The following is an 11938-nucleotide window of genomic DNA, read 5'->3' as shown; positions in this document are numbered from 1 at the left end:
AATCATAACTTTAAACACAAACAGTGTGTTTTGGTTGGGCCGGTAAATATGACAATTTGACCCAAAGCGGTTTTCTCTTTGCTCACCTCCAGAGAGAGAGAGAGAGAGAGCGTGGAGTCCCAAACCCCAAACCCTAGACCCCTCGCGCCTTCCGTAATTGTGCTCTCTGTATCTCACTGGAAACGGATCAAAGCGAGGGCGGAAATGGCGGCGAGCGCGCAGACAGTGTTGCAGTTCTTCCCATCACCGACGAGCTTTTCCGCCAAAGTTCATCCATTGGTGATTTTCAGCATCTGCGACTGCTACGTCAGACGCCCTGACCAAGCCGAGAGAGTCATTGGTACTCTCCTCGGTTCGATTTTGCCTGATGGCACTGTCGAGATTCGAAACTCTTACGCCGTTCCCCACAACGAATTTTCCGATCAGGTCAGTTTCTTCTCCTGCTTCTCATTATGCATTTATTTTTTATTTTTGGTTTTCATGGTTTTGTTTCTGTTTCAAAATGTCCTTATACGTCGAGAGAACGGAGTAAAGTATGAATACAATAAAAATAAAATTTGAATCACTTCTGACGTTTTAGTGGGGGGAATTGGAAAACGTAGGTACTCTTCTGTTTGCATTTAGAAAGTATTTTCTGAGTCGAGCAGCATACAGTTTTTTGCTCTCAAAGGCTAGGGAAAAACTCTAAAACTGCAACCAAATGATGCCTTGTTTAAGGACGCCAAGTGGTAACGTACAAACTGTGTAAAAGCAATCATATGAACAAATAGAGTATTCATAATTTGTTGCTTGTCTCTAAAACTGTGCTTTGGAACATTTGTTTCAAGATGCAGATCATTAGTGATTTGAAACACATTATTATACATCTGAACAAATACGAAATATATAAGAAAGACAATTTGACATTACATACCAACTATAAGAAGAATTTGGTGATGTCTCTTTCATTTATACAATTTGTCAGTGACATTGGATCATCCATGAATGAGCTAAGTGGAAATAGCAAAATCTTTTGATTTTGGTGATTCTATGCAACATCATGACACTATGGTTGTCTATTCATTAGTTTTTATAGTGGATTATTCTGTAAATTTTGGAAGATTAAAGGTTCATAAATCAATGTAAGAGAACTAGGTTGTGGACCTTAAAGAGAGAAAATAAAATAACTAAAGAAGGCGACTGGGTAAAAGAGGTTTTAGGTGACTGTAAAAGAAGATGTGTGACTGGTAAAGAGGATTGGTGGTTGGATCAAGACATCCAAAAAGCAGTTGAGATGAAAAAAATGTGGTTTAAGACATGGAAACAATCTAGAAATATGAAGAACTTTGAATGATATAAAGAGGCAAGAAAAGATGCCAAAAAAAGATAATGAAACTAAATGTAGAGCATATAATAATTCATATATTAGATTTGATTTTAAAGAATGGGAAAAATATATTTATAATTGATGGAGTTAGAGAGAGAGAGAGAGAGAAAGCAAAAACTTTCATAACATAGAAAGATAGAAAATGAGAACGATAGTGTTTTGGTTAAGAAATAAGATATAAAAGGAAGCTATTTTATTAAGTATCTAATGAAACCTAAGTGGAAGGCTTAAATGTAGAATTTACAAATAAGGAAAAAACTAAAAATTTGAGAGAAAAAAAATGTAAAAGGTGTAGGATTGTAGGACTAGGTAGCATTCCAATCAAAGCTTGTAATTGCATAGTAGATAATAGAATAGTATGTTTAACTAAATTTTTATCATTATCTTCCCAATAAATATATAGCTTATGTGGTTGATCTCTTGTGCATAAAACCAAAATGACTTTATCAAACCCCCATTTCTAAATATTGTCTTTGTTCAATTATCATTTTCCTTCATTGAATAAGTCAAAAGTTTAATCCACAATAGCTATCACAATTTTGAATATATTCTTTATTTTAGTATATAGATGTAAAATAAGAAAAGCAACTTGGACATTTCTTTATTAGCTTAGAGAAAGTCTAATACGGTACTTAGGAAAGTTCTATGTTAGAGTTATTGAGAAGAAGGGAGTGTGTAGTTGGTATATAGTTGTCGTTAGGAACACGTACAATGAGATGAGTTTAGAGATTTTCCAATCACGTAGGTTAGATTTACATCAAGGGATTTGAATCGTTATCTTTTTTGCTTTATTGATGGATGAACTTACTTGGAATATCCAAAACGAAGTTCCATGGTGTATGTTTTTTGCAGATGATATTGTCTTGATCGATGAAACTAATCACATGTTGGGAGCTTCGAGCTCAGACTATAGATTTGGATTTGTATTGATTTTTATTAAATGCAATAATTGTACCATGTTTTATCCAAATTTGAACAATTTCAAACCTGAAAGTATGAAATTCATGCTCCCAAACACAACCTAAGGGTGGAGTAGCATGTAAATTAGAGTTATGAATAGAAGCTCTGGAAATTTTAAAAAAGTAGAAATAAGAGCGAATGCATGAAATTTGATTTTTGTCAATTTGGAGGGACATTGGAGAAATATTAAACTTGATGATCGAGAAAGATTTGATAACTTGAACCTATGATTCAGTCTGAAGGAGAAATTGAAGACGTAATTACATTAAGTTAAAGCTAATTGGTTAAAATGGAGAAGTGCTTAGGGTGTGTTGTGTGATTATAGAAGATGTGGTGAGAGAAGGGTGATTAATGTGGTTTTGGCAATGGCAACGTGAGTCAAATAATGTACAAATGAGGAGTGACTAGTTAATTGTAGTGAGACTCAAGTTTTAGTGGTTGTTTTTTTATTTTGTTATTTTTTAGCCATGTATTTCAAATATGCCTAGTTAAGAAATTTGGTGTGGTCAATGACCTTTAGGCTCTATTTGGATCAAAGGTCTTAGGAAAAATAAAAGAAAAGGAGAAGGAGATGGTTTTTAATGCTTTTTTCCCCCCTCTTTCTTGAAATTTTTTTGGAAATGAAATGTTAATCGCATGTAAAACTGAATAGAGTTGCTAGGGGTAGTCACGCCTGTGGCAATTGTACCATCTCATCCCTTCATTGCTTTGGTTTCTGCCCAAAATTCATGTGCCTACCCCCTTCCCCAGTACGATGGAAGGCATTGATGAACAGCTACTGTAATCACAATTGTTCTAGCATTGCAGCTAATATTTTTTTTATTGACTTACTGTTTTTTCTTTCTTGTTTTACTTGATAACTAGAGAAATAAGAATGGATTGCCTTGCATTCATTAATTTTCCTTCATCTTTTCTTAGTTTCAAACAAAGCTCTAAGATTGTTTAAAAGGAGAAAACTTAATGATGGTATGAGTAATTCGTGCTAATCGTGCTTCATTCTAGCACATAACTGCCCATGCCTATGGTGCCTATGGATCTTTTTAGTCACTTATATTCTACTCATGGATTTAGAAATTATGTATTTTATTAATTTGTAAAATTTTAGAAATGTTAGTTATCTAGGGCTGTTTTTGGTGTTTTAGTTTTTCCATTAGTTTGTAAATTTATTTTTTCTCTTTAGGATTTTTTTTATTGTAACTACACTGTTTGTGTAATTGAACATTAGATTTTGTAGTTACAATTTAGAAACTCTAGATTTCCCATCTCTCTCTCTCTCCCCCCTCCCCCACTTCTTCCCTGCCGATCTACATCATTATGATTTCTACAAATCTTAGGTATTTATATGGAATACAAACACAATGCAACATAGACATTGACCATTACATTTATGTATTTGAGTATTCCATATTGACCATTATAACGTTTTGTGCAAATATGTCCTTGTGCATTTGTGCTGGTAGGAAACTCAAAATGATCGATTTTATAGGCATAGTTATTGTTGGCATGCACCATGGTCTCCAACTTGTCTAGGGAGCTAGAAAGCTTCAAATGCTTAGTGGGTCATGTCTCCCCTGAGCGGTCGCTCTCTTATCTTGGTTTCCCTCTTGGGGGCAAACCAAACTCCTTGGCCTTCTAGGACTCAGTGATTGAGAGGGTGGGTAAAAGATTGGAGAGTTGGAAGAGAGCATATTTATCTCTTGGTGGTCATGTCATGCTCATCAGTGCTTCACTCTCCTACATCCCTAGCTACTTCTTTCTCTTTCTAGAGTACCCTTAAAGGTGCCGGATGCGCTAGAGAAGCTGAGGTGTGATTTCCTCTGTTCGGGTTTTGGGGAGAGGAAGATGAACCATTTGGTTAGCTGCGAGGTTGTTAAAAAACCCAAATCCAAAGTGGTACCGGGGCTTGGCATCGTGGTTTCCAAAAGCATCTCCCTAATTGGTAAATGATTGTGGTCCTTGTGGATGTTTCAATTGGAAGTGAACTTCTTATGGCACAAGGTGATAAGTAAATATAGGCTCCTTCAAAATGTGGTGGAGAATAGAGGAAGTGGTATTATCTCTTCTGCACGCCCTTAGAAGTTTGTGCCCTAGGTAGCGTGTCAATTCTTTCATCTCACCCATTTCAAAGTGCAATGGGAACAGAATCTGTTTTTGGGAGGGGTGGGTGGGTTTTCCTTGGAGCTCTGTTCTAACTTTTATCTCTTCGCGATGCTTCTATTAGCTCATTCTTTTCTTCCTGGAGGGTATTATTTAGCTGGATTTCCATTTCTTGAGGTATCTCAACAAAAGGGAGGTTGAAGAGTTTGCTGCACTGCTTTTCTGTTGGACCTTTTCGTACTTTCCAATAGGGAGGATGAAAGAGTTTGGGAGGGTGATTCCTCAGGGTTGTTCCCCTCCAAATCATTTTTTCTCACATCTCCTAAAAACCCCTTCCCTGGTTTCTTCCCCTTGAAGCCAAATCATTTGGAAGGCTAAGGTTCCCTTGAAGATTTGGACCTTCATTTGGACTGTGTTGCTGGATAGAATTAATACACATGACATTTTAGAGATATGAAGGCCAGAATCTCTCTTTTGCCAATAAAAAAAATGTTGAAGATAAGAAGGCCATATATGTCTCTCAGTCCCAACACATGCTTGATGTGTGGCAAGTCCAATGAAATGATTGCCCTTCTTCATTATAAGGTGGCATTGTACCTTTGTAATGCTCTCATTTTGTATCTCTGTGAAGCATGGGTGATGCCTTGGAATTTGAGAGATCTCTTGCTAGTGAGCTATAGGGCTTTTGGTTCTATTAGAAAGGGACATTTTATGGAACGAGGCAGTTTTCCCAATCATTTGGACTATTTGTCTTGATAGGAGTGCGAGAACCTTTGGAGGCGCGCATCTTGCCCACGTTCATTATGGGATGAAATGGTATCCTTGGCTTCTTTTTAGGCCATTCTCTTGGTTTCTTTTGGGTGGGCAGCTCTTCTGTTATCTTTTTGGTCGTTGATCATTGTTCTATGTGGACATCTTTTCCTCAAACTTTTTGTACTTTGTCCTGGTTGTTAATAAAAATTTTCTCACATAAAAAATTAGGCATAGTTATTACTGAAAAAAAACAAAGCATAGTTATTGCTAGTGTTGGCATTAAATCATTTAGTAAAGTGAAGACAGAAGAAATTTCAACTTCTTGGAGAATCATGCCTTTGGTACCCTCCAAATGGTGTTTCATTTCTCTTTTTTTGATGATCTTTTGCTTGCATTTGTGTTTCTGACATTTATTGTTAGCTCTCCTATGTGGTAAAAGAGTACATTTTTTTTGGGTATCTGTAAAGTTAAGTCTACTTATCTGATTCTTTTATTTAAAAGTTTAAATTTTTGCTGCCCTTGTTTCAGGTTGCTTTGGATATTGATTACCATCACAATATGTTATTATCCCACCAGAAGGTGAACCAGAAGGAAGTCATTGTGGGATGGTAATTCTTCATTGTGATAACAACTTGTATCTGCATATATTATATAAAATGTTGCGAAAGCCTTTTGTTAATGGGTTGTCATGTAGCATGAACACCTACTGCTATATATTTGTGTGCACATTCTTTGGCACCAAGATCTCAGAACGTACTGTTGATAAGCCCTGGTAGTTTTTATGTGCTTGCTTTTCTGAAAGTTAAAGACCACATATTACAGTAGAAGCGGGTGCTAATTTGCATCACCTAGCTAAGAAGTACCAACATCAACACGTGATACAGCAATGACATGACTCCTATATGACAGTATGACATTTTTCAAGAAAATGAGTATATTACTGGGTCAAGATATGCCAATTAATAAATTTTGAAAACAAACTAGTCAGGCATGTCTAGATGCAAGATATTATGGTAAATTAAATTATGAACAATTACAGGCATTAATGATGTACATTTTACCAATAAATTTCATCTACATAGCTACATTCATTGCCATGTTTCGTATTTCATAATTTGACACTACACATCTAATAAAAGACCATCAGATTTATAGCATAATCATAAAGGTATTAGAAATAATGAAAAATTGCCTAGGAGCAAACAACAAAAAGCAACTAGCAATGCAGAGCATGAAAAAAATTGGTCCAAGAACAAGCAGTAATCTAGAAAAAAAAAAATGCAAGAAAAGCCAACAGATTTGTAAACTGTTTTAATAAATTTTAGAGTTGTGTCCAAAAATGTGTCAGGTTGTGCGGAAGCTGTGTCAGAAAGTTAATTAATTAATTTAGTTTTTGACAGATGTTGAACAAGTGTTAGGCAGGTGATGATGTGACTCATGTGAGGTTCTTGGTTTGTCGGTGCTTCCTGGTCACCTTGCTCATAGATAGCATATTAGCCATCTCATTGTAATTTGTATTTTGTGCCAATCCTTGTTTCACATGGAAGCACATATGAGTCATATCTAGCGAATATTAAAGTGTTCTTACAACATTGTGGTATTTGGTATGTGGATTGTGTGTGTTTATGTGTTTGTTTGTGTGTGTGTGAGAGGGAGAGGGAGAGGGGGAGGGGGAAGGGGGAGGGAGAGAGTACCAGGTTCTTATCTCAAATTGGGTGACAAATTTTCTACAGCATTGTTTTGGATGGGCATGAGATGTGTGCATTAGGTTCGGTACTGGAATGGAAGAAGATTTTAGTTTAATATCAGTTGGTATTATTTTCATAATCTTGTTTTCCTAGGATCTTACCAAAACAAAAGAAAAAAAGATAAAAGCTAGAAGTAATTTGCTGGTTTGTGACTGTTGAATATCTCACAATGACAAAATATTCTGCCTAATTTTACTCACTAAGTTTTGCTGAGTGCTGCATGGGAAGGGGTGAGGAAAATGACAAATTGACAATAGTACGTGTTGGTTTTGTTATCGTTTATGTGGCAAATCTTTCTACTGGAAGTATTTTGCTTCATAAGTATTTAATTATTCAGTCGAGTATTTGACAAATCAACAAAGAAACCAGGAGAAAAATTTCAGTAATTAATGAATATTCCTTGCACATGATCATTGTCTATAATTTTTATGGAAGACATTTGTAGATGTATTATCTTTTGTCAATATGTTTTTTTTTTTTTATGTTTAATTTGAGTTGACTTTTTAAATATTATGTTTCTCTATGTCTAGAGATTGAACTTCATCTTTATTTGCTAGTTGTGAAGCTTGAATTTGGTTTCCAGTACCAGATTGATGCAGAAGATTTCATGAAATTAAATGAATCCTGATATTTAGTTCAGGAATTCTATGTTATATTTTTGTTCATGTGGTATCTTAGTGTCTGCTCCAGTGTTTGACGTTTTCTTATGCATTGAAAAAGTTAAGTAAATTAAATGTTGTGACTTGCATAAAAACAATTTACTGGCCTGTTTTTGTGCATCAAATTGTTATTTTGGTAAAAATCAAGGTTTAGGAGCCTTGCCATTTAAAAAGTTGTTTATTATCAAGTGCATTATTCATTTGAAGTGATTTTTCAATTTCAGTTAGGAGAAGGGCTAGGAGTCTCATGATTAGCTCCATGAACAATAGTTCGGTGGCTTTTGTCTAAGATGTCCAGGTGATTTAAAATTGCAGAAGTTTTATTTCAAAAGAAACTTGGTGCCATGGGCATTGCAGCATAGGTTATGCTGTTTAATTTCCGATATTTACATATTTCATGCTCTGCACTCTCTAAATGTCACAAGTTTACTCATGAAAACATCACTTCAGCAGTGTTTCAAAATTTCCAGTTCTAAAAATCAACTTTAAATTGATGCTTTTCTTTTGTATATTCTTTGATTCGACATTTTTTTCATATGATTTACACAAAATGTGCTTATGAAGTCATGTTCTTTCCTTTTCTTTGCAAGTAAAACAGCACAAATTGAAGGAATAAGGTTATAGGGGTTAAAAACTTTATTCATCTCTGAGATTCTTGTTGCTGTCTTCAATAATGGATTTAGTTTGCTTGCAGAGTGTATTGAACAGCACCTATTTGGTGTTGTTCAGCTTTCAAGGCAGTTCTTAGCTTCTAAATATTCTTCTTCTTCTGTGGGCACCAACCATTATCATTTGATGAACACAGTTGTTCAAATTTCATGGGCAATTCAACATTCATCAACAATTCAGCATATATGTATATATATATTACTTTTATTTTGTTCTGTTTATTTTTTTGGTGATTCTTAGATTTTGACATCTGTGAGATTGTTTAGTACTTGGCAGAGCATTCCTGCAATGAACATTAAAGTTCATTTCCAGAGTCCAGAGATTACAGTTCCATAGGTTCTCTGATTGTTGAAATTTTAAGGGATATTTTCCTTTAGCAGTTACTAATTAAAGTAGATTATTTTGTTCTGTTGTGTATTTTTTTTTTTTGGTTAGTGATTCTTAGATTTTGACATCTATGATACTGTTTCGCACTTGGCAGAGCATTCCTGCTTGAATATTAAAGATCATTTCCAGAATCCAGAGATTATAGTTCAATAAGTTCTTTGATTGTTGAAAGTTTAAAGTATACTTTCTTTTAGTTGTTACTAATAATTATTATATACTATTTTGTTGGTTTCAATTCTTGCATCAATTCTTGCAGGTATTCAACTGGCTTTGGAGTGACAGGCGGTAGTGCACTGATCCATGAATTCTATTCCAGAGAAGTTCCAAACCCAGTTCATTTGACTGTTGATACCGGATTCACGAATGGAGAAGCTTCCATAAAAGCTTTTGTGTCTGTCGGTTTGTCCCTTGGAGATAGACAACTTGCTGCCCAATTTCAGGAAATCCCTCTGGATTTACGCATGATTGAAGCTGAGAGAGTTGGGTGTATGTATTTACATAATTCCATAATTCCCCTTATAATTGTTCTGCACAGTATCTGTGTGGAAAGAGAGAGAGAGATCCATGCCGATTAGTGGTCACAAGGAAACGCCCTCCCCCCGCCCTGCCCAAAAAAAGGAATTTTTGTACAGTGTAAAACTTCTGTATTTGTGCACTGGACAATGCCCACTAATGTTTTGGTTATATAAATTCTTTTTACTATTAATGACTGAATGAAAATCCTCCTACCAAGCTGTACTAGATTAATTCAATTCATAGTCATGGCTTAAAATATGGTTGGTTAAGTGTTTTCTTGATGGCAGTTGACATCCTGAAGTCATCAACGGTAGAAAAGCTCCCAAGTGATTTGGAAGGAATGGAAACCTCAATGGAACGGCTACTAGCTCTGATTGATGATGTCCACAAATATGTTGACAATGTAGTGGTGAGTAAACTGGTTCTTCGTTATTTGCTTGCTCTAAACTGTTTTTTCCATCTGATTTCATATTTATTTTTGCTTTTAGGAAGGACGTGTCGCGCCAGATAATAGCATTGGGAGATTTATATCAGAGACTGTAGCCTCTGTACCAAAACTCTCACCACATGCTTGTGATAAGCTTGTGAATGACAGTCTCCAGGTATGACTTCAATTTTTTGGCCGCGTTGTTACTATTCATATTGATCTATGATCTAAAATTGAAGTCTTACATTTCTATTACCCAAAATAGAAGTTTTCCCAATTTTTTAATGTGAATTGTGTATGGGGTCCTTCCAAGGACCTAGCTGAAAGATTTCATCAAGTGACTGAGATGGCCCCCATGATTCACAGGTAAAGCACTCAAAATTCTGTGATCACCGAAGAGATTTTTCTATCCTCTGATAAGCTTGCTCTGGTGATCTAGGAGTTTGTTGGGATAGTTCCCGGGTGTGCTAACACATCATTTTAATGGCCAATATGAATAGGGCTTAAGATTGGGTGGCTTGGTAAAATTTAAGGGGTGTCGAGCAGCACTGGCTGTAGCCCATACAGAGATTGATATTTTTATTTCTGTGCAGTTGTATGCCAACCCCGCATGCAACTGGAGGTTCTTGGCCTTTGCTTACACAAACTTAGGCTGAATTAATTTTCAGTTTTGTTGGATGATGCTGGCTGGTTTGGTTAATAGAAAGTACTGGAAAACTTTGAGAAAATCACTTTATCCATTATTACACTTGACTCCTATGACATAATTTAAAAGCACAGCCACTTTGGCATTTTATATACACTTTTATCTGTTGGCTTTGAGTAAACCTGGCAGTCCTACCCAAGGTCCAACCTGTTTGGGCTGGGATTCAGGTTTTGTCGCTCACTGACTCAAGCTGCCAATATGATTTCTATTTGAACTTGGTTTTGGGGTTTTGGCTAGATTTGGCCTGCAAAAGTAGCTGCCTAATTACAATATAGGGGGGTTGTAGTATATTTAGGCAAACGCTTGACTCTAAATTGTTCTATATTACTTGCAGGACCAACTACTCTTGCTTTATTTGTCAAGCATAACAAGGACACAACTAAGCTTGGCAGAAAAGCTGAACACAGCTGCCCAGATCCTGTAATTTGTAGCCATACGGAATTGGTATTTGTGAGCCAAGAAGACAAAGCTATCTTTTGGAAAGTGGTGCTGGAGATGTATGGCTAACTTCAAACAGCAATGTATGCATTCATTTTAGAAAAGGTTGTATGATTTTTTTTTGGGTCGTGATTTTTGAGTCGTAGTTTTCCCTTAATTATATTGCGGAAATCACATTCAAGTGTTTAAATCGCTCTGTGAAAACAAGTGATCTTTGAATCATAATATCATTTCCCTTTCAATGTTTTTTTTATGATTCCCTTTAGTCAATGAGATGCTGCCCAGGCAAGCAGATTATGAAATTCATGCTATCTGCTTATTTAATGATTTGCCTTTTCTCCTTTTATTCCGCCTGATGTATGTTGGGGATTTTGCAAACTTGGAAAGAGAGAGAGAGAGAGCATCCAAACTATACAGCAGGGAAAGGCATGTATTTTCTTTGGGTGCATTTGCAAACACAGCTGCAGGCACAGCCGGTAATGGTGGCTTTATTTGAGCTCATATCCCATCAAAGCTCGACATGAAAAAATGTATTTACTCACCTTGAATTTGGTAGTGTAAATTACAGCTTTTATAATTAGATTCATTTCGATTTTAATAAATTATAATGTATATTATATTGAATTTTTTAAATTATTTACATAAATCATGATCTATCCCTTGTTCGGATTCTACATATGCGAGAGCTTTGTGTATTAGGTTCTCTCTCTCCCTTTTTACATAAATCTAATTGAAGATGTGAATTCATGTTTTTAAACACTATCTCAATTTGTAATAACATATTGTAATGTATATTATATTGAATTTTAAAATATTTACATAAATCATGATTTACTCCTTGTTCGGATTCTACATATGCATAAGCTTTGTGTATCGGGCTCTCTCTCCTTCCTTTTACACAAATCTAATTGAAGATGTAAATTCATGTTTTAAAATTCATGTTTTATATATATATCACGCTTGCTTATGTATGCAATATGTATATGTGAGTTTGTGAAGGAGGAGAAATTATACAGGGACCTTTTCGATGTGTTCGTGTGTTTGTTTCTTTAATTATATACTTATTCAAAATGTATCTCTTTTTTATATTAATGAATTTAGGATCAATTTGCCACATGTTTGACATTAAGAAAACAGACACACGTGAAGGGGGAAGTCCCCTGTATAATTTCTCGTGTTGTAGTAATAGCTAATTTGTGTCAGTAATTAAGA

General features: G+C 35.4%; 1 protein-coding gene across 1 annotated transcript; it reads left to right on the top strand.

Moving 5' to 3' along the window:
- On the top strand, positions 1-10978 carry LOC131157774 (eukaryotic translation initiation factor 3 subunit F). Its single transcript, XM_058112161.1, has 6 exons — positions 1-426; positions 5705-5784; positions 8896-9125; positions 9443-9564; positions 9644-9757; positions 10623-10978. Exons 1-6 carry the CDS (start codon positions 205-207, stop codon positions 10710-10712), a joined length of 858 nt encoding a protein of 285 aa, XP_057968144.1. The 5' UTR covers positions 1-204; the 3' UTR covers positions 10713-10978.
- Positions 10979-11938: the final 960 nt, after the last annotated feature.

Source organism: Malania oleifera, chromosome 6 (assembly GCF_029873635.1).
Source record: "Malania oleifera isolate guangnan ecotype guangnan chromosome 6, ASM2987363v1, whole genome shotgun sequence".
Taxonomy (NCBI): domain Eukaryota; kingdom Viridiplantae; phylum Streptophyta; class Magnoliopsida; order Santalales; family Ximeniaceae; genus Malania; species Malania oleifera.
The sequence above is the reverse complement of the archived record's forward strand: the minus strand, read 5'-3'. Positions and strand labels throughout refer to the sequence as shown.

Bases quoted from the DNA above. Each gene is read 5' to 3' on its own strand.
- LOC131157774 (XM_058112161.1), top strand. From the start codon at position 205: ATGGCGGCGAGCGCGCAGACAGTGTTGCAGTTCTTCCCATCACCGACG. The intron at 5,785-8,895 runs GTAATTCTTCAT...CAATTCTTGCAG, and splicing joins AAGGAAGTCATTGTGGGATG to GTATTCAACTGGCTTTGGAG. The intron at 9,565-9,643 runs GTGAGTAAACTG...TTTTGCTTTTAG, and splicing joins AATATGTTGACAATGTAGTG to GAAGGACGTGTCGCGCCAGA.